This window comes from Panulirus ornatus, chromosome 52 (assembly GCF_036320965.1).
Source record: "Panulirus ornatus isolate Po-2019 chromosome 52, ASM3632096v1, whole genome shotgun sequence".
In the NCBI taxonomy this organism is placed as follows: domain Eukaryota; kingdom Metazoa; phylum Arthropoda; class Malacostraca; order Decapoda; family Palinuridae; genus Panulirus; species Panulirus ornatus.
In genome coordinates this window covers 12,818,798-12,846,204 of record NC_092275.1, presented here as the reverse complement: position 1 = coordinate 12,846,204, position 27,407 = coordinate 12,818,798, and the positions used below count along the sequence as shown (strand labels likewise).

Genomic DNA, 27,407 nt, shown 5'->3' with positions numbered 1-27,407 from the left:
CTTCCTCACACATGTCTCCTTTCCAAGCTCACTTACTCTCACCACTCTCTTCACCCAATATTCTCTTTTCTGAAAACCTCCACAAATCTTCACCTTCGCCTCCACAAGATAATGATCAGACTTCCCTCCAGTTGCACCTCTCAGCACATTAAAATTCAAAAGTTTCTCTCGCACGCCTATCAATTAACACGTAATCCAATAATGCTTTCTGGTCATCTCTCCTACTTATATACGTATACTTATGTATATCTCTCTTTTTAAACCTGGTATCATTTGGTGTTTATAATATTATAGAGCAGTCATTTATGAGCAAATCCAATTAAAGAATGTAAAACCTAAACAGCATAAATCTCTGATCATAATATACATGTATGTACTTGTGAAAATACATATCTCAGAAAATTTGTAATAGGAAAGTTGATGTAAGATTTACTCTTTTGTGTATGTAGTATTATAGAGATACCATATGCGAATATGCATATAATATAAAGAAAAAATGTAAGACCAAAAACAGCATCACAACTTTATTTAGGGCTCACTGCTAGGTTCCTAAAAGTGTTATGTTTGGTAGGACCAAGAGTATTATGTGTGTAAAGAAGGAGCCCGCAGATGGAATATCTCTGCTTGAACTCTGTGAAAGGTTAAGTTTTGATTGGCTGAGTCTTTAATGCAATAAACATCTCATTTTCTTTGACTCTGAATAGTGTTAGTAAGATAAATGTTAATGTGAGTTCAGAGTAGAGTCAGGGCATACTGGTCTTAATATACATATACTTAAACATCATATACACTTCATCTTTCTTGGCAGGAAAGTCTTCCTTAGATTATAGAATTGATTTTGGAAATATTGTTTATTCTGAATCTTATGGAGTTTGTTACAGGTTGAACCTCTTTAATCTGGCATCCCTAGGACCTGGCCATTACCAGTCCACAGAAAATGCTGGAAAACAGAAATGGACCCCAAGGGAACCCCCTATGCAAATATATTCCCAACCCCTGGTCTTGCCAGCTAATTCCACATACATATTGCTGTGTTATCAGAGATAGAACTTAGTGTAAAATAGGAAATAATACAACCTTCAACTCTTTCAAACAAGGTTCTTATTGTTACATCAGTTTACATCAGAAGTATCCCCAGATGGAGACTCCCCAGTATCTTGGGCAATGGTTTTTCGTGGCATCCAACGCTAATGCAGGGCAGATTCATTAGCATTGTACACTTGTTCTGGGGCTAACTTTTGTGCTGCCACTAACTGTGCAAATTCATCCACAAACTATGTCACAGGTTTGTGATGAGTAGTTAATGTAACAAACAACCGTAGGTTGGTAGTTGGTCTTGGTTGATTCTTGTTACTATTGTTTAATTTTCATCATCAAGGCAGCCAGCCTGTGGTGTGTCAGCCCCAGCCAGTCCCAGCAGACAGCTCTCTGTCTCTCTGTCTGTCTCTCTCTCTCTCTCTCTCTCTCTCTCTCTCTCTCTCTCTCTCTCTCTCTCTCTCTCTCTCTCTCTCTCTCTCTTTTTCTGTGCATATTGCTTTTGGTTGTTTAATTGAGAATTGGAGTTTTTGTCGATTCTTTTAATACATCCTGACACTACAAGCTTCCATGTTATTCTTATGCTTTTCTCCACACACACTATGTGCTGAAAGTCCATGTCTCCACTTAAACTTGTGTAACCTTCCTTGCAAATTTTAATCATATTCTATTTTTAGTTCTCTTTGAAAAACTTTGGCCTGCTCGATAAGCATCTCACCAGAAATGCTTACACCTTCATTTCATCGGAGCATAAAACACTTTACAAGTGCACTGTCTGATTTTGTACTCCTGGCACCTTTTAAAGTTTTCCAAAACTTTAAACTTTTCTGGCTTTCATTTCCAGAAAAAACTGAATATAAGAAATTAACAAGACTGTTGATTAGCTCGGCTGCAGTGTAAACAGATTTTGGCACCTTAGCGCTGCTAACAGTGCTTCCCTGGTGGCAGATCCACAAACTAATAATGGTAAATTGAAAATGTGCCAGACCATAGAATGCCGAATTAGAGGGGTACAACCTTATCTTGATTTTCAAACATCTTTCATCTTACTCACTTGTATCTTGGTCTGACATGTTGCAAACTGAAAAACTTCTTTCCAGTTTATGCTGTCTGTTATGACTCAGAAATATTTCATAAGCTTTATAAGTTTATTAATGACATCTTGTTTTCCCTCCAGAAATGTTTTGAAGGTTCAGAAGCATGTAACATTCAATCAGGTCAGAGGAATATTTGGATTTGATGAATCCTCTAACATTGGGAAGATAATGTTCCCAGCTATTCAGGCAGTTCCATGCTTCTCCTCTAGCTTTCCATTTATATTTGGTGAAAAGAAGGATATTCCATGTCTCATTCCATGTGCTATTGATCAGGTAAGCAAGAAGTGTTAAATATGAAATCATTTATGCCATCTTCCACTTTTTCAGCATTGTAACCTCATAGGCAAGATTTACCTAGTTGGAGGATGTAAGAGCTTGTTTGGCCATATGCTTACTGAAATAAATATTACCTTCTGACACTTTCTGGTGTCTCATGAGTTGAAAATTATTTTTTTTTGCATTTAACCTTTTGGATATACTATATGACAGCAATTAAAATAATTTCCAATTATATTAAATGAAGAGTAGGACTTTTCTTAATTTTGGCAAAATAGTCTTTCTCTACTGGATGATTGAAGAGAAAGCCTTGCCAAATTTGCTGCTGTCTATGCATGCAGGAAGGAACTAGGCCCTGGCATCAGACATGCACATTGCTGGTTTTTAATCAGAATTTGAAGTGAAAATTGAGCAAAACAAGCAGGCATGCAAAGGGATTGCATTGCTTTAGTCTGGTATATAGGAGGTTGTAAATTGTTATTGGGTTGAACCAAGGCATGTATGGTCAAGACTAACCATGGAGTAGTTTCTGGGGTTTGTCTGCGAATAGTTAGCTCTGGTTTCAATAACTTATACATGGCAGAGCTAGAGTGGATGTTTGCACGAGGTTCTTCATTTGTTCCTAACGTTTTCTTACTAAGGTAGGATAAGCAGTTGTTTATTTATTTATTTACTTATTTATTATACCTAATGGCCATTTCCCACTTCAGTGAGTAGTGCCAGGAAAAAGACAAAGAATGGCCCATCCACTTATTTATATTTTTGTATTATACTTTGTCGGTGTCTCCCGTGTTAGCAAGGTAGCGCAAGGAAACAGACGAAAGAATAGCCCAACACACCCACATACACATGTATATACATGCACGTCCACACACGCACATATACCTATACATTTCAACATATACATATATATATATACTTACACAGACATACATATATATACACATGTACATAATTCATACTAGCTGCCTTTATTCATTCCCGTCGCCACCCCGCCACACGTGAAATGACAACCGCCTTCCCCCGGGTGCGTGCAAGGTAGCGCTAGGAGAAGACAACAAAGGCCACATTCATTCACACTCAGTCTCTAGCTGTCATGTGTAATGCACCAAAACCACTGCTCCCTTTCCACATCCAAGCCCCACAAAACATTCCATGGTTTACCCCAGACGCTTCACATGCCCTGGTTCAATCCATTGACAGCACATCGACCCCAGTATACCACATTGTTCCAATTTACTCTATTCCTTGCATGCCTTTCACCCTCCTGTATGTTCAGGACCCAATCACTCAAAATCTTTTTCACTCCATCCTTCCACCTCCAATTTGGTCTCCCACTTCTCATTCCCTCCACCTCTGGCACATATTCTCTTTGTCAGTCTTTCCTCTCTCATTCTCTCCATGTGACCAAACCATTTCAATGCACCTTCTTCTGCTCTCTCAACCACACACTTTTTATTACCACACATCTCTAACCTTTTCATTACTTACTCGATCAGACCACCTCACACCACATATTGTCCTCAAACATTTCATTTCCAACACATCCACCCTCCTCCGAACAACCCTATCTATAGCCCATGCCTTGCAACCATATGACATTGTTGGAACCACTATTCCTTCAAACAAACCCATTTTTGCTCTCCGAGATAACATCTCGCCTTGCACACATTCTTCTGTGCTCCCAGAACCTTTGCCCCCTCCCCCACCTTGTGACTCACTTCTGCTTCCATGGTTCCATCTGCTGCCAAATCCACTCCCACATACCTAAAACACTACACTTCCTCCAGTTTTTCTCCACTCAAACTCGCCTCCCAAGTCACTTGTCCTTCAACCCTACTGTGAACCTAATAACCTTGCTCTTATTTACATTTACTCTCAGCTTTCTTCTTTCACACACTTCACCAAACTCAGTCACCAACTTCTGCAGTTTCTCACCCGAATCAACACTGTATCGTCAGCGAACAACAACTGACTCACTTCCCAAACCCTCTCATCTACAACAGACTGCATACTTGCCACTCTCTCCAAAACTCTTCCATTCAAGGCATTTTATATCTTATTTTTATTTTCAGGATCCTTATTTCAGGATGACTCGAGATGTAGCACCAAGGCTGGGATTTCAGAAGCCAGCTCTTCTTCACTCCACCTTCTTTCCTGCATTGCAGGGTGCCATGAGCAAGATGAGTTCCTCCGATGAAAATTCCTCAATATTTTTAACAGACACTGCCAACCAAATTAAGAAGAAGGTAATGCTTTTAATTTTCTTGTATCCACTCTGGCACTGGTATATGCTTTCATTGTAATAATCTAGTAGGTGTTATTTCATTATACTTGATCACTGTTTCCCTGCATTAGTGAGGTAGCACCAGGATAATTAGGAGCAAGATTATTTATATCATAAGAGTAAACTAGTTATAAAGACTGTGGTTGTGGACACCCCCTTGAGGGAGTTCAGGAAAGGAATAGGCATAAGAGCTGTAGCGAGGTAGTGCCAGGATACAGACAAAGAAAGACCCATCCACTCATGTACTCACATATATTATCTCGGAAAGCAAAAATGGGTATGTTTGAAGGAATAGTGGTTCCAACAATGTTGTATGGTTGCGAGGCGTGGGCTATGGATAGAGTTGTGCGCAGGAGGATGGACGTGCTGGAAATGAGATGTTTGAGGAAAATGTGTGGTGTGAGGTGGTTTGATCGAGTAAGTAACGTAAGGGTAAGAGAGATGTGTGGAAATAAAAAGAGCGTGGTTGAGAGAGCAGAAGAGGGTGTTTTGAAATGGTTTGGGCACATGGAGAGAATGAGTGAGGAAAGATTGACCAAGAGGATATATGTGTCGGAGGTGGAGGGAACGAGGAGAAGAGGGAGACCAAATTGGAGGTGGAAAGATGGAGTGAAAAAGATTTTGTGTGATCGGAGCCTGAACATGCAGGAGGGTGAAAGGAGGGCAAGGAATAGAGTGAATTGGAGCGATGTGGTATACAGGGGTTGATGTGCTGTCAGTGGATTGAATCAAGGCATGTGAAGCATCTGGGGTAAACCATGGAGAGCTGTGTAGGTATGTATGTTTGCGTGTGTGGACGTGTGTATGTACATGTGTATGGGGGGGGGGTTGGGCCATTTCTTTTGTCTGTTTCCTTGCGCTACCTCGCAAACGCGGGAGACAGCGACAAAGTATAAAAAAAAAAAAAAAAAAAAAAAAAAAAAAAACATAGACATATATATATATATACACATGTACATATTCATGCTTGCCTACATCCATTCCCAGTGCCACCCCACCTTACAGGGAACAGCATCACTACCCCCTACATCAGCGAAGTAGTGTCAGGAAAACAGATAAAAAAGGCCACATTCGTTCTCACTCTGTCTCTAGCTATCGCATGTAATGCACCAAAACCACAACTACCTATCCATGTTCAGGCCCCACTGACCTTCACATGGTTTACCCCAGACGTTTCACAAGCCCTGTTTCAGTCCATTGACGGCATATCAGCACCAATATACCACATCATTCTAATTCACTCTATTTCTTGCACACTTCTCACTCTCCTGCATGATCAGGCCATAATTACTCAAATTTTTTTTTCATTCCATACTTTCACCTTCAGTTTGGTCTCCTGGTTCTCCTTGTTCCCTCCACCAGTGACATATATATCCCCTATGTTAACCTTTCCTCACTCATTCTCTCCATATATCCAAACAATTTCAACACACCCTTTTCTGCTCTCTCAACCGCTTTCCTTTTATTAGCACACATCTCTCTTACCCTTTCATTACTTGCAGTATCATACTACCTCACACCACATACTGTCCTCAAACATTTCATTTCCAACATGGCCACCCTCCTCTGTACAACCTTATCTACAACCTATGCCTCACAACCGTATGATATTGTTGGAATTACTACTCCTTTGAACATACCCATTTTTGCTCTTGGAAATAACGTTGTCTCTTTCCACACATTCTTCATCACTCCCAGAACCTTCGCCACCTCCCTCACCCTGTGACTCGCCTCCACTTCCATGGTTCCGTTCACGGCTAAGTCCACTACCAGATATCTAAAACACTTCTTCCTCCAATTTTTCTCCATTCAGACTCACATCCCAACTAACTTGTACCTCAACCCTGGTGAACCTAATAACCTTGCTCTTATTCACATTTACTCCCAACCTTTTCTTTTCACATGCTTTTCCAAACTCAGTAATAACTGCAGTACTCGAATCAGCCATCAGTGCTGTATCATCGGCGAACATCAACTGACTCGCTTCCCAGGCCCTCTCATCCCCAACAGACTGCATACTTGCCCCACTCTCTAAAACCTTTGTATTTACCTTTCTAACCATCCCATACATAAACAAATTGAACAACCATGGGGACATCACACACCCCTGCTGCAGACCAACCTTCACTGGGAATCAAGCACTCTCCCTTCTTGCTATTTGTACACATGCCTTACACCCTTGATTAAAACTTGTCACTGCTTTTAGCTCCTTACCTCCCACACCATATACTCTTAAGACCTTCCACAAAGCATCTCTGTCAACCCTATCATGTGCCTTCTCCAGATCCATAAATGCTTCATACGAATCCTTCTGTCTTTCTAAGTATTTCTCACACACATTCTTCAAAGCAAACACCTAATCCGCACATCCTCTACCACTTTTGAAACCAGTCTAATGCTCTGTACATGCCTTCACCCTCTTAATCAGTACCCTCCCTTACAATCTGCTAGGAATACTCGACAAACTCATGACTGCAGTTTGAACACTCATCTTCATTCCCTTTGCCTTTGTACATTGGCACTATACGTGCATTCCACCAATCCTCAGGCACTTCACCATGATCCACACATACATTGAATATCCTTACTAACTAATGAATAGCACATGCTCACTTTCTGAATAAATTCAACTGCAATGCCATCCAAACCTGCCTCTTTCCAAAAGAAGGGACAGAAAAGCGGGTCAAGTAAGGATTTTTCTTCTAAGGCTCAGTCCTCTATTCTTGACGCTACCTCACTAATGCTGGAAATGGTGAATATGTTTGATGAAAGAAAAGGTTGACAAAAGGATATATGTATCAGAGGTTGAGGGAACAAGGAGAAGCAGGAGACCTAATTAGAGGTGGAAGGATGGAGAGGAAAAGATTTTGAGCGATCGGGGCCTGAACATGCAGGAGAATGAGAGGCATGTAAGGAATAGAGCTATTTGAAACAATGTGGTATACCAGGGTCAATATGCTATCAATGAACTGAACCAGGATAGGTGAAATATCTTGGGTAAACCATTGAAAGGTTTGTGGGGCTTGGATGTGGATAGGGAGCTGTGCTTTGGTGCATAAACCATGGAAAGGTCTGTGGGGCCTGGATCCATGTGGATAGGAAGCTGTGGTTTCAGTGCATTACACATTACAGCTAGAGACTGAGTGGGAATGAATTTGGCCTTTTTTGCCTGTTTTCCTGGCGTTGCCTCACTGACGCAGGGGATGGCGATGCTGTTTCCTGTGGGGCATGGTTACACCAGGAATGAATGAAGGCAAGTATGAGTGTACATGTATATATATGTATATGTCTGTATCTGTGTATATGTTGATATGTATGTGTATGAATATGTGTGTGTATATGAGTAGATGGGTCTTTGTATCCTGGTGCTACATATCCACATGTACATTGAATACCCTTACCAACCAGTCAACAACACAGTAACCTCCATTCTTAATAAATTCAATTGTAATACCATCCAAACCTGCCACCTTGCTGGATTTCATCTTCTGCAATGCTTTCACCACCTCTTCTTTCTTCATCAAACCACTCTTCTTGACTCTCTCTCTTTGCTTACCACCCCAACCAAAATGCCCTACTTCTGCCACTCCATCATCAAACACATTCAAAAACAAAACTTCAAAAAATCACTCCATCACTACCTGTTATCACTTCCCCCCTTGTCCCCTTCATTTATGTTCACATTTGTTCCTTTGTCTTGCTCAAATTATTTACCTCCATGCAAAACATCTTTTTATTCTCCTCAGCTCTCATTTGCCCTCTTTTTCAACCCTTGTTTCTTCCTCTTGACCTCCAGCTACTGTCTCTTATACACCTCCCAGTTACTTGCACTCCTTCTTTGCAAGTATCATCCAAATGCCTCTCTTTTCTCTTTCACTAACAGCTTTACTTCTTCATTCCACCACTCACTACCCTTTCTAATCAGCCCTCCTCCCACCTTTCTCATACCACATGCATCTTTTGCACAAGTCTCCTTTCCAAGCTCACTTACTCTCACCACTCTCTTCTCCCCAGCATTCTCTCATCTTTTCTAAAAACCTCTACAAATCTTCATCTTCACCTTCACCTCCACAAGATAGTGATCAGACATCTCTGCGGCTGCCCTTCTCAGCACATTGATATCCAAAAGTTTCTCATTTACACGCCTGTCAATTAACACAATCTAATAATGCCCTTTGACCGTCTCTTCTACTCACATATGTATACTCATGTGTATCTCTCTTCTTAAACCAGGTATTCCCAATCACTAATCTTTTTTCAACACACAAATCCACAAGCTCTTCACCATTTCCATTTACAACACTGAACACCCCATGTACATCAATTATACCCTCAACTGCCACGTTACTCACCGCATGTAAATCACCCATCACTAAAACCTGATCTTGTGCAAAACACTTGCCTCTCATGAACTTTCTTCTCATAACCAGGTGCATAGGCACCAATAATTACCCATCTCTCTCCATCCACTTTCAGTTTTACCGACATCAATCTAAAATTTATTCTCTTACACTCTATAACATACTCCCACAACTCCTGCTTCAGGAGTAGTGCTACTCCTTCCTTGTCCTCTCACCACCCCCTGACTCTACTCCCAAGACTTTCTCAAACCACTCTTCCCCTTTATCTTTGAGCTTCGTTTCACTCGGAGCCAGAACATCCAGATTTCTTTCTTCAATTATACTACCATACTACCTATTTTTCCTTTCTTCTCATCTTGGTTACACCCACACACATTCAGACACCCCAATCTGAGCCTTGGAGGAGGATGAGCACTCCCCACTTGACTCCTTCTTTTTGTTCTTTAGAAATTGAAATACAAGGATGGGAGGGTTTCCAGCGCCCCGCTATCACTCCTTATAGTCATCTTCTGCAACACACCGGGAATACACAGGAACTATTCTTTCTCCCATATGCTCATCCACTTTCCATGTCTTTGAAAAAATATTCACTCGCAGTTCCTTCCAGCATCCTTTTCTTACATACATCTTTAAAGCAACCCTTCAGTCTATCCGCCACCACTGATTCACTTAACAGTATCATCTGCATGCATTTTTTTTTTCTTTTTTTGTTAACCAGGATGGATAGTGCTCTCACCTCACATGCTGTTTTATCTCATGTATGTAATTTTTTCATACAGATCAACAAATATGCTTTCTCGGGTGGTAAAGATACTCTGGAGGAGCACCGGGAAAAGGGTGGAGATTGTGAAGTGGATGTTTCATACATGTACTTAAGATTCTTCTTGGAAGATGAAATCAGGCTCGAGGAAATTCACCAGCAGTATTCATCAGGAGCAATGCTCACTGGAGAGCTGAAGAATGAGCTGATTCAGGTACTGATTAAAACTTGTCTTTCTCTTGTTTTACAAATTTTTTTGATTCATTATTCTTAGATTATAATGTGAATTCATTTTTTTCCATTAATTTTACTTATTATTGAAGGCTGTAATACTGATCATTGAGATTTTTTCCTGTCTTCATTCATAACTAAATTTATTATATTTTATTTTATTATACTTTGTCGCTGTCTCCCGCGTTTGCGAGGTAGCGCAAGGAAACAGACGAAAGAAATGGCCCAACCCACCCCCATACACATGTATATACATACGTCCACACACGCAAATATACATACCTACACAGCTTTCCATAGCTTACCCCAGACGCTTCACATGCCTTGATTCAATCCACTAACAGCACGTCAACCCCGGTATACCACATCGCTCCAATTCACTCTATTCCTTGCCTTCCTTTCACCCTCCTGCATGTTCAGGCCCCGATCACACAAAAACTTTTTCACTCCATCTTTCCACCTCCAATTTGGTCTCCCTCTTCTCCTTGTTCCCTCCACCTCCGACACATATATCCTCTTGGTCAATCTTTCCTCACTCATCCTCTCCATGTGCCCAAACCACTTCAAAACACCCTCTTCTGCTCTCTCAACCACGCTCTTTTTATTTCCACACATCTCTCTTACCCTTACGTTACTCACTCGATCAAACCACCTCACACCACACATTGTCCTCAAACATCTCATTTCTAGCACATCCATCCTCCTGCGCACAACTCTATCCATAGCCCACGCCTCGCAACCATACAACATTGTTGGAACCACTATTCCTTCAAACATACCCATTTTTGCTTTCCGAGATAATGTTCTCGACTTCCACACATTCTTCAGGGCCCCCAGAATTTTCGCCCCCTCCCCCACCCTATGATCCACTTCCGCTTCCATGGTTCCATCCGCTGCCAGATACACTCCCAGATATCTAAAACACTTCACTTCCTCCAGTTTTTCTCCATTCAAACTCACCTCCCAATTGACTTGACCCTCAACCCTACTGTACCTAATAACCTTGCTCTTATTCACATTTACTCTTAACTTTCTTCTTCCACACACTTTACCAAACTCAGTCTAAATTTATGTATATCATATTAGTGTGTATCACTATCTTGCTAATGTGGGAATCGGTGATTTGTCATGATAAAAGAACTAGTGTATATCATTTGTACAATTGTTAGGAAAATAGGAAGGCCTAAAGGAGATATTCATAATTTAGCCTTAACATTTCTGGCATACTTGAATCTTCCAGTGCTACCCTCCTCCCTTCATCTTTCCTTTGCTTGTTCCGTACATCCATGACTTGGTTGATGTAGAAATGTTTTCATTTTTGCATATAGGTATCACTGATTTTCCTAGTTTTTTATTATCTGATTTATGACTCATGATTTCAAAAATCTGGTTTGGTTAACATTTGTGCGACCTTATAGAAATCTATAGGTGAATATCAGGACTTCTTTTACACTGTCCTTGAGTGTAGATATTGGAGACTTGTCTTTTCTTAGTATTACTTATTTCACTTAATTTTGATACCTACCTTGTTATATTCCGTGGGATCTTTAAGTGAGGATACCAGCAGCTGGAAGATATTCCAAATTTACAGTGATTATTTTAAGCTTATATCCATAAAACATCATCTCAGTGGTTCTTCTCATTAACAGAAATGTAATATGCTTCTTTCTCAAACCTCTTCATATGTTTTCTGGTAATGTTTAGCATAATGTCATCAGGAAGATCCATTTCACGGATTGACTCATGCATCTTATTTCCATCAATATGGTAGTCATAGTGTGTTCTGCTTTTGGTTACACCATGAGTGAAAAGCCATCTTTGGGTAAGCTGTATCTCTGTAAGTTGATGATGCAGAGGACGGTCTTATTAAAGAACTTCTTATTTCAAAAGGCGATCATAATGTCCTGCTAAAGAATGTAGTGCAACCACCGAGCTGCAGGAGCTCCTGGAAAAGGGGTTCAAGGATAACACCAGGAAGTATACCTTGATATGACAGTAACAAGACAGACTATTATGTGTGTTGGTGTTGGGATTTGAAAACTTTATGAATATTTTGCTCTTCATAAAGTTGGATTGTCTCTGTGAAACATGTAGTGCAGAACGTATGAAAAGTACATAATTATCTGACTCCTACCGAATTGCGATTTCACTATCTCTCTCTCTATCTTGTGACATGAGAAGCATGGGAGGTGGGCAGTTTAGAAAGGGTAGTGAGTGGTGGGATGAAGAAGTAAGATTATTAGTGAAAGAGAAGAGAGAGGCATTTGGATGATTTTTGCAGGGAAATAATGCAAGTGACTGGGAGATGCATAAAAGAAAGAGGCAGGAGGTCAAGAGAAAAGTGCAAGAGGTGAAAAAGAGGGCAAATGATAGTTGGGGTGAAAGAGTATCATTGAATTTTAGGGAGATTAAAAAGATGTTTTGCAAGGAGGTAAATAAAGTGCGTAAGACAAGGGAACAAATGGGAAGATCAGTGAAGGGGGTTAATGGGGAGGTGATAACAAGTAATGGTGATGTAAGGAGATGGAGTGAGTATTTTGAAGGTTTGTTGAATGTGTTTGATGATAGAGTGGCAGATATAGGGTGTTTTGGTCGAGGTGGTGTGCAAAGTGAGAGGGTTAGGGAAAATGATTTGGTAAACAGAGAAGAGGTAGTAAAAGCTTTGTGGAAGATGAAAGCCGGCAAGGCAGCGGGTTTGGAAGGTATTGCAGTGGAATTTATAAAAAAAGGGGGTGACTGTATTGTTGACTGGTTGGTAAGGTTATTCAATGTATGTATGACTCATGGTGAGGTGCCTGAGGATTGGCGGAATGCTTGCATAGTTCCATTGTACAAAGGCAAAGGGGATAAAAGTGAGTGCCCAAATTACAGAGGTATAAGTTTCTTGAGTATTCCTGGGAAATTATATGGGAGAGTATTGATTGAGAGGGTGAAGGCATGTACAGAGCATCAGACTGGGGAAGAGCAGTGTGGTTTTAGAAGTGGTAGAGGATGTGTGGATCAGGTGTTTGCTTTGAAAAATGTATGTGAGAAATACTTAGAAAAACAAATGGATTTGTATGTAGCATTTATGGATCTGGAGAAGGCATATGACAGAGTTGATAGAGATGCTCTGCGGAAGGTATTAAGAATATATGGTGTGGGAGGCAAGTTGTTAGAAGCAGTGAAAAGTTTTTATCGAGGATGTAAGGCATGTGTACATTTAGGAAGAGAGGAAAGTGACTGGTTCTCAGTGAATGTTGGTTTGCAGCAGGGGTGTGTGATGTCTCCATGGTTGTTTAATTTGTTTATGGATGGGGTTGTTAGGGAGGTGAATGCAACTACTATTGGAGAGGGGCAAGTATGCAGTCTGTTGTGGATGAGAGATCTTGGGAAGTGAGTCAGTTGTTGTTTGCTTATGATACAATGCTGGTGGCTGATTCAGGTGAGAAATTGCAGAAGCTGGTGACACAGTTTGGTAAAGTGAGTGAAAGAAGAAAGCTGAGAGTAAATGTGAATAAGAGCAAGGTTATTAGGTACAGTAGGGTTGAGGGTCAAATCAATTGGAAGGTAGATTTGAATGGAGAAAAACTGGAGGAAGTAAATTGTTTTAGATATCTGGGAGTGGATTTGGCAGCAGATGGAACCATGGAAGCGGAAGTGAATCATGGGGGAGGGGGTTTGGGAGCGTTGAAAAATATGTGGAAGTTGAGAACCTTATCTTGGAAAGCAAAAATGGGTATGTTTGAAAGAGTAGTGGTTCCAACAATGTTATATGGTTGCGAGCGTGGGCTATGGATAGAGTTGTGCGGAGGAGGGTGGATGTGCTGGAAACGAGATGTTTGAGGACAGTATGTGGTGTGGTGTGAGGTGGTTTGATCGAGTAGGTAATGAAAGGGTAAGAGAGATGTGTGGAAATAAAAAGTGTGGTTGAGAGAGCAGAAGAGGGTATTTTGAAATGGTTTGGTCACATGGAGAGAATGAGTGAGGAAAGATTGACAAAGAGGATATATGTGTCAGAGGTGGAGCGTTGAAGAATGTGTGGAAGTCGAGAACTTTATCTTGGAAAGCAAAAATGGGTATGTTTGAAGGAATAGTGGTTCCAACAATGTTGTATGGTTGCGAGGCATGGGCTATGGATAGAGTTGTGCGCAGGAGGGTGGATGTGTTGGAATTGAGATGTTTGAGGACAATATGTGGTGTGAGGTGGTTTGATCGAGTAAGTAATGTAAGGGTAAGAGAGATGTGTGGTAATAAAAAGAGTGTGGTTGAGAGAGCAGAAGAGGGTGTTTTGAAATGGTTTGGTCACATGGAGAGAATGGGTGAGAAGAGATTGACAAAGAAGATATGTGTGTCAGAGGTGGAGGGAACAAGGAGAAGTGGGAGACCAAAGTGGAGGTGGAAGGATGGAGTGAAAAAGATTTTGAGTGATTGAGGCCTGAACATGCAGGAGGGTGAAAGGCGTGCAAGGAATAGTGAATTGGAATGATGTGGTATACTGGGGTCGACGTGCTGTCAATGGATTGAACCAGGGCATGTGAAGCGTCTGGGGTAAACCATGGAAAGTTCTGTGGGGCCTGGATGTGGAAAGGGAGCTGTGGTTTTGGTGCATTATTACATGACAGCTAGAGACTTAAAGTGAACGAATGTGGCCTTTGTTGTCTTTTCCTAGCACTACCTCGCACACATGAGGGGGGAGGGGATTGTTATTTCATGTGTGGCAGGGTGGTGATGGGAATGAATAAAGGCAGACAGTGTGAATTGTGTGCATGGGGGTATATGTATGTGTCTGTGTGTGTATATATATGTGTACATTGAGATGTATAGGTATGTATATTTTGCGTGTGTGGACGTGTTCCGCTTCCATGGTTCCATCCGCTGCCAGATCCACTCCCAGATATCTAAAACACTTTACTTCCTCCAGTTTTTCTCCATTCAAACTTACCTCCCTATTGACTTGACCCTCAACCCTACTGTACTTAATAACCTTGCTCTTATTCACATTTACTCTTAACTTTCTTCTTTCACACACTTTACCAAACTCAGTCACCAGCTTCTGCAGTTTCTCACATGAATCAGCCACCAGCGCTGTATCATCAGGGTGAAAGGAGGGCAAGGAATAGAGTGAATTGGATCGATGTGGTATACCTGGGTTGACGTGCTGTCAGTGGATTGAATCAGGGCATGTGAAGCGTCTGGGGTAAACCATGGAAAGCTGTGTAGGTATGTATATTTGCGTGTGTGGACGTATGTATATACATGTGTATGGGGGTGGGTTGGGCCATTTCTTTCGTCTGTTTCCTTGCGCTACCTCGCAAACGCGGGAGACAGCGACAAAGCAAAAAAAAAATATATATATATTCCCTGGGGATAGGGGAGAAAGAATACTTCCCACGTATTCCCTGCGTGTCGTAGAAGGCGACTAAAAGGGAAGGGAGCGGGGGGGCTGGAAATCCTCCCCTCTCTTTTTTTTTTTTCCAAAAGGAGGAACAGAGGAGAGGTCCAGGTGAGGATATTCCCTCAAAGGCCCAGTCCTCTGTTCTTAACGCTACCTCGCTATCGCGGGAAATAGCGAATAGTATGAAAAAAATATATATATATATATATATATATATATATATATATATATATGAATATTTATATACCTTGCAAACACGGGAGACAGCGACAAAGCCCCCCCCAAAAATATATATATATATTTATATATATATAGTATAACATAAATATAGTATAAGAACGGGACAAGAATCAAATGGCTTGTTTAATCATGTTAAAAACTATGATCATTGTATTGACTGGAGTAACGCCATCTCAGTTGTTAACTCTAACTCTATTACCAAGAGAAATATCATTGAATCTTCTATTAGCAAATACACAAAGAAATATAATCTTAATATTAGTGATGGTCTGTACAAATTAGATAACTTTATTGTTGATAAGATTTGTGGGATGATGAGTTTATGAACGCTCGTATGTTTTGGACAATCACATGTTTACCAAATGGCGTCCTAGCTTCGTCTCTTCGATGTATATCAACTGACTGTTATATTTCTCTCTTGTGTCTCCCCTGATGATGTGATTATTACACGAAAGTGCACTTGGGAACTTTTCGTGTTTCATTTTCCCCGTGGACTCATAGGAATATATATATATATATATATATATATATATATATATATATATATATATATATATATATATATATATATATGTACATAATTCATACTTGCTGCCTTTATTCATTCCCATCACTACCCCGCCACACATGAAATGACACCCTCTCCCCCACACGCACACGAGGGTACACTAGGAAGTGACAACAAAGGCCACAGTCATTCACACTTAGTCTCTAGCTGTCTCCTGCATTAATAAGGTAGCACAAGGATGCAGACTAAAGAATGGCCCTAGCCACCCACATACACATATATATACATACACGTACATATACATACCTATACATTTCAACATATATATACATAGACATATACATGTATACACATGCACATATTCATACTTGCTGCCTTTATTCATTCCCATCGCCACCCCGCCACACATGAAATAGCATCCCCCCTCCCCCTGCGAGGTAGCACTAGGAAAAGACAAAAGGCCACATTCTTTCACACTCAGTCTCTAGCTCCCTTTTCACATCTAGGCCAAATGCACTGTTCCATGGTTTACCCCAGACGTTTTACATGCCCAGGTTCAATCCATTGACAGCACGTCGACCCTGGTATACCATATCGTTCCAATTCACTCTATTCCTTGCACGCCTTTCACCCTCCTATATGTTCAGGCCCTGATTGCTCAAAATCTTTTTCACTATCCTTCCACCTCCAATTTGGTCTCCCATTTCTCCTTGTTCCCTCCACCTCTGACATATATATCCTCTTTATCAATCTTTCCTTACTCATTCTCTCCATGTGTCCAAACTATTTCAACACACCATCTTCTGCTCTCTCAACCTTTCTTTTCATCACTACATGTCTCTCACCCGTTCATTTCTTACTCGATCAAACCACATATTGTCCTCAAACATTTCATTTTTAACACATCCACCCTCCTCTGCACAACCCTATCTACAGCCCATGCCTCACAACCATATAACATTGTTGGAACCATTATTCCTTCAGACATACCCATTTTTCCTTTCCAAGATAACGTTCTTGCCTTCCACATATTTTTCAGTTCTCCCAGAAGCTTCGCCCCCTCCCCCATCCTGTGACTCGCTTCCGCTTCCATGGTTCCATCCGCTGCTAAGTCCTCTCTCATGTTTCTTAAAACACTTCACTTCCTTCAGGTTTTCTCCATACAAAACTTACCTCCCAATTAACTAGTCCCTCAACCCTACTGAACCTAATAACCTTGCTGTTATTCAAATTTACTCTCGACTTTCACACTTTTTACCAAACTCAGCACCAACTTCTGCAGTTAATTACCCGAATCAGCCACCCGCACTGTATCATCAGCGAACAACAACTGACTCACTTCCAAGCCCTTTCATCTACAATAGACTGCATACTTTCCCATCTCTCCAAAACTCTTGCATTCACCTCCCTAACCACCCCATCCATAAACAAATTAAACAATCATGGAGACTCACACACCCCGGCAATTAAGAATGATAATAAGAAAATTAATTATTTAATTTATTTATTATAGTTAACCATTGTCTCCCGCGTTAGTGAGGTAGCACAAGGAAACAGATTAGGAATGGCCCATCCCACATACACATGTATATACATAAACGCCCACACATGCACATATACATAAACATTTCACCGTATACATACACAGACATATCCATATATACACATGTACATATTCATACTTGCTGCCTTCATCCATTTCCATCACTACCTCACTACACACAAAATAGCATACCCCCCCTCTAGCGGTGGTAGCACCAGGAAAAGACAAAAAAGGCCACATTCATTCACACTCAGTCTCTAGCTGTCATGTGTAATGCACCAAAACCACAGATCCCTTTCCACTCCAGGCCCACAGACCTTTCCATGGTTTACCCCAGACGCTTCACATGCCTTGGCTCAGTCCATTGACAGCACTTCGACCGTGGTATACCACATTATTCCAGTTCACTCTATTCCTTGCATGCCTTTCACTCTCCTGGATGTTCAAGCCCTGATGGCTCAAAAATCTTTTTCACGCCATCCTTTCACCTCCAATTTGGTCTCACGCTTCTCCTTCTTCCCTCCACCTCTGTCACATATATCCAGTCAATCTTTCCTTTCATTCTCTCTATGTATCCAAACCATTTCAACACACCGTCTTTTGCTCTCTCAACCACTCTTTATTACGACACATATCTCTTACCTTTTCGTTACTTACTCGATCAAACCACCTCACACCACATATTGTCCTCAGACATTTCATTTTCAACACATCCACCCTTTTCTGCACAACCCTATCTATTAGCCCATGCCTCGCAACCATATTACACTGTTAGAACCACTATTCCTTCAAACATACCCATTTTTGTTCTCCGAGATAATGTTCTCGCCTTCCACACATTCTTCATTACTCCCAGAACCTTCGCCCCCTCCCCCACCCTTTGACTCACTTCCATTTCCATGGTTCCATCTGCTGCTAAATCCACTCCCACATATCTAAAACACTTCACTTCCTCCAGTTTTTCTCCATAGAGACTTACTTGCCAATTATCTTGTCCCTCACCCCTATTGAACCTAATACCTTGCTCTTATTCACATTTACTCTCGGCTTTCTTCTTTCACACACTTTACTAAACTCAATCACCAACTTTTGCAGTTTCTCACCCAAATCAGCCACCAGCGCTGTATCATCAGTGAACAACAACTGACTCGCTTCCCATACCCTCTCATCCAGAACAGATAGCATACTTGCCTCCAAAACTCTTGCATTCACTTCCCTAATCACCCCACCAGAAACAAATTCAATAACTATGGAGACATCACACCCCCCTGCCACAAACTGACATTCACTGGGAACCAATCACTTCCCTCTCTTCCTACTCGTACACATGACTTACATCCTTGGTAAAAACTTTTCACTGCTTCTAGCAACTTACCTCCTGCACCATACACTCTTAAAACCTAACACAAAGCATCTCTATCCACCGTATCATATACCTTCTCCAGATCCATAAATGCTACGTACAAATCCATCTGTTTTTCTAACCGTTTCTCACATACATTTTCCAAAGCAAACACCTGATCCACACATCCTCTACCACCACTTCTGAAACCACACTGCTCTTCCCCAGCCTGATGCTCTGTACATGCCTTTACCCTTTCAATCAATATCCTCCCATATAATTTCCCAGGAATACTCAACAAATTTATGCCTCTGGAATACTCAACAAATTTATGCCTCTGTAATTTGAATACTCACCTTTATCCCTTTTGCCTTTGTACAATGGCACTATGCATGCATTCTGCCAATCCTCAGGCATTTCACCATGATCCATACATACATTGAATATCCTTACCAACCATTCAACAACACAGTCACCCTATTTTTTAATAAATTCCTCTGCAATACCATCCAAACCTGCCGCCTTGCCGGCCTTCATCTTCCGCAAAGCTTTCACTTCTTCTCTGTTCACCAAACCATTCTCACTGACCCTCTCACTTTGCACTCCCTGGGGTTAGGGGAGGTTTCTTTCCTGAAACATACTGTCTATCACTTCTTTCTTCTCATCTTGGTTACATCCACACACATTCAGACATCCTAATCTGAGCCTTTGAGGAGGATGAGCACTACCCGCTTGACTCCTTCTTCTGTTTCCCTTTTTAGAAATGGAAATATAGGGAGGGAAGGGTTTCTAACCCCCCTCTCCCTCCCCCTTTAGTCATCTTCTATGACATGCTGGGAATAAGTAGGAAGTATTCTTTCTCCCCTATCCCCAGGGATATAACATCATCAATATAGTTTTTTTTTTTTTTTTTATACTTTGTCGCTGTCTCCCGCGTTTGCGAGGTAGCGTAAGGAAACAGACGAAAGAAATGGCCCAACCCCCCCCCATACACATGTATATACATACGTCCACACACACAAATATACATACCTACACAGCTTTCCATGGTTTACCCCAGACGCTTCACATGCCTTGATTCAATCCACTGACAGCACGTCAACCCCGGTATACCACATCGCTCCAATTCACTCTATTCCTTGCCCTCCTTTCACCCTCCTGCATGTTCAGGCCCCGATCACACAAAATCTTTTTCACCCCATCTTTCAACCTCCAATTTGGTCTCCCTCTTCTCCTCGTTCCCTCCACCTCCGACACATGTATCCTCTTGGTCAATCTTTCCTCACTCATCCTCTCCATGTGCCCAAACCACTTCAAAACACCCTCTTCTGCTCTCTCAACCATGCTCTTTTTATTTCCACACATCTCTCTTACCCTTACGTTACTCACTCGATCAAACCACCTCACACCACACATTGTCCTCAAACATCTCATTTCCAGCACATCCATCCTCCTGCGCACAACTCTATCCTTAGCCCACGCCTCGCAACCATACAACATTGTTGGAACCACTATTCCTTCAAACATACCCATTTTTGCTTTCCGAGATAATGTTCTCGACTTCCACACATTCTTCAAGGCCCCCAGAATTTTCGCCCCCTCCCCCACCCTATGATCCACTTCCGCTTCCATGGTTCCATCCGCTGCCAGATCCACTCCCAGATATCTAAAACACTTCACTTCCTCCAGTTTTTCTCCATTCAAACTCACCTCCCAATTGACTTGACCCTCAACCCTACTGTACCTAATAACCTTGCTCTTATTCACATTTACTCTTAACTTTCTTCTTCCACACACTTTACCAAACTCAGTCACCAGCTTCTGCAGTTTCTCACATGAATCAGCCACCAGCGCTGTATCATCAGCGAACAACAACTGACTCACTTCCCAAGCTCTCTCATCCCCAACAGACTTCATACTTGCCCCTCTTTCCAAAACTCTTGCATTTACCTCCCTAACAACCACATCCATAAACAAATTAAACAACCATGGAGACATCACACACCCCTGCTGCAAACCTACATTCACTGAGAACCAATCACTTTCCTCTCTTCCTACACGTACACATGCCTTACATCCTCGATAAAAACTTTTCACTGCTTCTAACAACTTGCCTCCCACACCATATATTCTTAATACCTTCCACAGAGCATCTCTATCAACTCTATCATATGCCTTCTCCAGATCCATAAATGCTACATACAAATCCATTTGCTTTTCTAAGTATTTCTCACATACATTCTTCAAAGCAAACACCTGATCCACACATCCTCTACCACTTCTGAAACCACACTGCTCTTCCCCAATCTGATGCTCTGTACATGCCTTCACCCTCTCAATCAATACCCTCCCATATAATTTACCAGGAATACTCAACAAACTTATACCTCTGTAATTTGAGCACTCACTCTTATCCCCTTTGCCTTTGTACAATGGCACTATGCACGCATTCCGCCAATCCTCAGGCACCTCACCATGAGTCATACATACATTAAATAACCTTACCAACCAGTCAACAATACAGTCACCCCCTTTTTTAATAAATTCCACTGCAATACCATCCAAACCTGCTGCCTTGCCGGCTTTCATCTTCCGCAAAGCTTTCACTACCTCTTCTCTGTTTACCAAATCATTTTCCCTAACCCTCTCACTTTGCACACCACCTCGACCAAAACACCCTATATCTGCCACTCTATCATCAAACACATTCAACAAACCTTCAAAATACTCACTCCATCTCCTTCTCACATCACCACTACTTGTTATCACCTCCCCATTTGCGCCCTTCACTGAAGTTCCCATTTGCTCCCTTGTCTTACGCACTTTATTTACCTCCTTCCAGAACATCTTTTTATTCTCCCTAAAATTTAATGATACTCTCTCACCCCAACTCTCATTTGCCCTTTTTTTCACCTCTTGCACCTTTCTCTTGACCTCCTGTCTCTTTCTTTTATACATCTCCCACTCAATTGCATTTTTTCCCTGCACAAATTGTCCAAATGCCTCTCTCTTCTCTTTCACTAATACTCTTACTTCTTCATCCCACCACTCACTACCCTTTCTAATCAACCCACCTCCTTATACCTTTAAATTTGCCCTACCAGATAGTGACTTGTCTTCCCACTCATTCCTCAATGATCCCGGGACCTTTGCCTTATCTCCCCCAACCTATGACTCACTTCAGCTCCCATATTTCCATTTGCTGCCTTGTCCACTCCCACGACTATTTTTGGCTTTTCTCCTTTGTCAGGATGGTAGAACTTCTAGAGTAATGTTTCTTCTCTACAGATTCTTCAAAAGATGATTTTTGATCACCAAGCAAGAAGAAAAGCTGTGACTGATGATATTGTGAAGCAGTATATGACCCCACGACCTCTGAACTTCTCCATCAGGAAACAGTAATCCAGTATGGTATGTCACTGTTCTTTATTGTTTATTATCATAATGTAATTTGATACGAGTAGTGGATGTAACAAAACTTCATCTCATTTGGAATTTTAGAGCATTTCTTCACATTGCAAAAATGAATTCCTTATCTGCAAGATTTCCAACCTAATAAGCCAGTGCCTCAGCAGTCTTGTGTCATGGTCTAATGTTTATGCATCCAGTATATTTTCTTGTTTTGCTTAAGCCTTTTATCTTTTCACTTTTCAAGTTTTCCATTCATATATTAGACATTTTTGTACAGACTTGGTTTATGTATGTAATCATAAAAATAATCCATCCATTATGTTATTTTATAATAATGCCTTTGTTTTTCAAATTTTCCTTCCATATACTGCATTTTTGTACAGAAAACGATTTATTTTATGTATGTAAGCTGGGAAACAGAAGAAGGAGTCACGCGGGGAGTGCTCATCCTCCTCGAAGGCTCAGAGTGGGGTGCCTAAATGTGTGTGGATGTAACCAAGATGTGAAAAAAGGAGAGATAGGTAGTATGTTTGAGGAAAGGAACCTGGATGTTTTGGCTCTGAGTGAAACGAAGCTCAAGGGTAAAGGGGAAGAGTGGTTTGGAAATGTCTGGGGAGTGAAGTCAGGGGTTAGTGAGAGGACAAGAGCAAGGGAAGGAGTAGCAATACTCCTGAAACAGGAGTTGTGGGAGTATGTGATAGAATGTAAGAAAGTAAATTCTCGATTAATATGGGTAAAATTGAAAGTTGATGGAGAGAGGTGGGTGATTATTGGTGCATATGCACCTGGGCATGAGAAGAAAGATCATGAGAGGCAAGTGTTTTGGGAGCAGCTAAATGAGTGTGTTAGCGGTTTTGATGCACGAGACCGGGTTATAGTGATGGGTGATTTGAATGCAAAGGTGAGTAATGTGGCAGTTGAGGGAATAATTGGTATGCATGGGGTGTTCAGTGTTGTAAATGGAAATGGTGAAGAGCTTGTAGATTTATGTGCTGAAAAAGGACTGATGATTGGGAATACCTGGTTTAAAAAGCGAGATATACATAAGTATACTTATGTAAGTAGGAGAGATGGCCAGAGAGCGTTATTGGATTACGTGTTAATTGACAGGCGTGCGAAAGAGAGACTTTTGGATGTCAATGTGCTGAGAGGTGCAACTGGAGGGATGTCTGATCATTATCTTGTGGAGGCTAAGGTGAAGATTAGTATGGGTTTTCAGAAAAGAAGAGTGAATGTTGGGGTGAAGAAGGTGGTGAGAGTAAGTGAGCTTGGGAAGGAGACCTGTGTGAAGAAGTATCAGGAGAGACTGTGTACAGAATGGAAAAAGGTGAGAACAATGGAAGTAAGGAGAGTGGGGGAGGAATGGGATGTATTTAGGGAATCAGTGATGGATTGCGCAAAAGATGCTTGTGGCATGAGAAGAGTGGGAGGTGGGCTGTTTAGAAAGGGTAGTGAGTGGTGGGATGAAGAAGTAAGAGTATTAGTGAAAGAGAAGAGAGAGGCATTTGGACGATTTTTGCAGGGAAAAAATGCAATTGAGTGGGAGAAGTATAAAAGAAAGAGACAGGAGGTCAAGAGAAAGGTGCAGGAGGTGAAAAAAAGGGCAGGTGAGAGTTGGGGTGAGAGAGTATCATTAAATTTTAGGGAGAATGAAGAGATGTTCTGGAAGGAGGTGAATGGGGTGCGTGGGACAAGGGAGCAAGTGGGAACTTCGGTGAAGGGCGTAAGTGGGGAGGTGATAACAAGTAGTGGTGGTGTGGGAAGGAGATGGAGTGAGTATTTTGAGGGTTTGTTGAGTGTGTCTGATGACGGAGTGGCAGATGTGGGGTGTTTGGGTCGAGGTGGTGTGCAAAGTGAGAGGGTTGGGGAAGGTGATTTGGTGGACGGGGAAGGGGTGGTGAAGGCTTTGCGGAAGATGGAAGCCGGCAAGGCAGCAGGTTTGGATGGTATTGCAGTGGAGTTTATTAAAAAAGGGGGTGACTGTATTGTTGACTGGTTGGTAAGGTTGTTTGGTGTATGTATGACTCATGGTGAGGTGCCTGAGGATTGGCGGAATGCGTGCATAGTGCCATTGTACAAAGGCAAAGGGGATAAGAGTGAGTGCTCAAATTACAGAGGTATAAGTTTGTTGAGTATTCCTGGTAAATTATATGGGAGGGTATTGATTGAGAGGGTGAAGGCATGTACAGAGCATCAGATTGGGGAAGAGCAGTGTGGTTTCAGAAGTGGTAGAGGATGTGTGGATCAGGTGTTTGCTTTGAAGAATGTATGTGAGAAATACTTAGAAAAGCAAATGGATTTGTATGTAGCATTTATGGATCTGGAGAAGGCATATGATAGAGTTGATAGAGATGCTCTGTGGAAGGTATTAAGAGTATATGGTGTGGGAGGCAAGTTGTTAGAAGCAGTGAAAAGTTTTTATCGAGGATGTAAGGCATGTGTACGTGTAGGAAGAGAGGAAAGTGATTGGTTCTCAGTGAATGTAGGTTTGCGGCAGGGGTGTGTGATGTCTCCATGGTTGTTTAATTTGTTTATGGATGGGGTTGTTAGGGAGGTAAATGCAAGAGTCTTGGAAAGAGGGGCAAGTATGAAGTCTGTTGGGGATGAGAGAGCTTGGGAAGTGAGTCAGTTGTTGTTCGCTGATGATACAGCGCTGGTGGCGGATTCATGTGAGAAACTGCAGAAGCTGGTGACGGAGTTTGGTAAAGTGTGTGGAAGAAGAAAGTTAAGAGTAAATGTGAATAAGAGCAAGGTTATTAGGTACAGTAGGGTTGAGGGTCAAGTCAATTGGGAGGTGAGTTTGAATGGTGAAAAACTGGAGGAAGTGAAGTGTTTTAGATATCTGGGAGAGGATCTGTCAGCGGATGGAACCATGGAAGCGGAAGTGGATCATAGGGTGGGGGAGGGGGCGAAAATTTTGGGAGCCTTGAAAAATGTGTGGAAGTCGAGAACATTATCCCGGAAAGCAAAAATGGGTATGTTTGAAGGAATAGTAGTTCCAACAATGTTGTATGGTTGCGAGGCGTGGGCTATGGATAGAGTTGTGCGCAGGAGGATGGATGTGCTGGAAATGAGATGTTTGAGGACAATGTGTGGTTAGAGGTGGTTTGATCGAGTAAGTAACGTAAGGGTAAGAGAGATGTGTGGAAATAAAAAGAGCGTGGTTGAGAGAGCAGAAGAGGGTGTTTTGAAATGGTTTGGGCACATGGAGAGAATGAGTGAGGAAAGATTGACCAAGAGGATATATGTGTCGGAGGTGGAGGGAACGAGGAGAAGAGGGAGACCAAATTGGAGGTGGAAAGATGGAGTGAAAAGGATTTTGTGTGATCGGGGCCTGAACATGCAGGAGGGTGAAAGGAGGGCAAGGAATAGAGTGAATTGGAGCGATGTGGTATACAGGGGTTGACGTGCTGTCAGTGGATTGAATCAAGGCATGTGAAGCGTCCGGGGTAAACCATGGAAAGCTGTGTAGGTATGTATATTTGCGTGTGTGGACGTGTGTATGTACATGTGTATGGGGGGGGTTGGGCCATTTCTTTCGTCTGTTTCCTTGCGCTACCTCGCAAACGCGGGAGACAGCGACAAAGTATAAAAAAAAAAAAAAAAAAAAAAATGTAAGCTTGAAATATTAACATTATGGCACTTTTATGTTTTTATTTTACTGTAGCTAGTAGTTGGTACAATTCAGCCACCAATCAGTTAGGTATATAACCAGTACTACCCACCTAGATATTAGGAGGGTTTAGGATGGCTGCATAGTGAGCCAGCATTTCAGTGGTTGCCAAGTTGCACTCCTGTGACTCAGGCAGCTGTCTTTCCTTTCTGCCTTACATATATGTGGACTGCTGAAAATCTGTCCACAAACATACAATCTTTCCTTGTCATATGTAACACCTTTTGTAACTAGATCTCCTTGCATGAGTGCTATGTTCTAGCCCTGCTTTTTAGCTAAATGGTTGGAGCAATAGATAGAAGTACTTGGTAGAAATGTTAGGCAGGAGCATCAGGTACAAGTATTAGGCAGGAGCATTAGTTAGAAGTAGTTGGTTTTGAACATTTGGTAGTAGTAGTCAGTAGGAACATTAGGTACAAGCCTCTGGAAACACTGCACTAGAGTTGTCATCTACCAGAAGCCTATTAAGTGTGAGGCAGTAAAGCAAAGCAGCAGCACTGGAGTTCACTAGAAATGGAGACTCTTGCCGTGGCCACTCATGTGAGGGAGTTGTGGAGGGAACAAGCATCTCAGAGATATAGAGAGATGGACAGATTTAGTTTTGAAACTGGAATACATTTTTATTTTATTTGTATGTATATTTTTACATAGATCTACACATCATGTGTGAAGGACTTAAAAGGATGGAGTGAAGGTAGCTTTAAGGTAACAAACTAGATATTCAGGAGGATGAGAGTTGTGCATAGGATTGATTGAAATAGATGGAAGTGGTGTATTGGGCAGGGTATATGGTAGGTGCTGAACTAAGGTAGAGGGGCTCCATGTTTAACATATCTATGTTCTAAATAGATTCAATTTTATGGTCATATCAGATAATAATGTGTTAGTGGTTTTGATGCACGAGACCGGGTTATAGTGATGGGTGATTTGAATGCAAAGGTGAGTAATGTGGCAGTTGAGGGAATAATTGGTATGCATGGGGTGTTCAGTGTTGTAAATGGAAATGGTGAAGAGCTTGTAGATTTATGTGCTGAAAAAGGACTGATGATTGGGAATACCTGGTTTAAAAAGCGAGATATACATAAGTATACTTATGTAAGTAGGAGAGATGGCCAGAGAGCGTTATTGGATTACGTGTTAATTGACAGGCGTGCGAAAGAGAGACTTTTGGATGTCAATGTGCTGAGAGGTGCAACTGGAGGGATGTCTGATCATTATCTTGTGGAGGCTAAGGTGAAGATTAGTATGGGTTTTCAGAAAAGAAGA

At 41.6% G+C, this 27,407-nt stretch overlaps 1 protein-coding gene across 10 annotated transcripts in view; it reads left to right on the top strand.

The window, feature by feature from the left end:
- TrpRS (Tryptophanyl-tRNA synthetase) overlaps positions 1–27,407 on the top strand; it is an 80,206-nt gene that overhangs the window by 37,794 nt on the left and 15,005 nt on the right. For all 10 annotated transcript variants that reach the window (XM_071692203.1, XM_071692210.1, XM_071692211.1 and 7 more), the window contains 4 exons: positions 2,213–2,405; positions 4,484–4,657; positions 9,836–10,030; positions 22,346–22,468. In XM_071692203.1, the coding sequence (XP_071548304.1) occupies positions 2,213–2,405; positions 4,484–4,657; positions 9,836–10,030; positions 22,346–22,459 (676 nt within the window). In that variant the 3' untranslated portion in view covers positions 22,460–22,468. The remainder of the gene's footprint in view (positions 1–2,212; positions 2,406–4,483; positions 4,658–9,835; positions 10,031–22,345; positions 22,469–27,407) is intronic.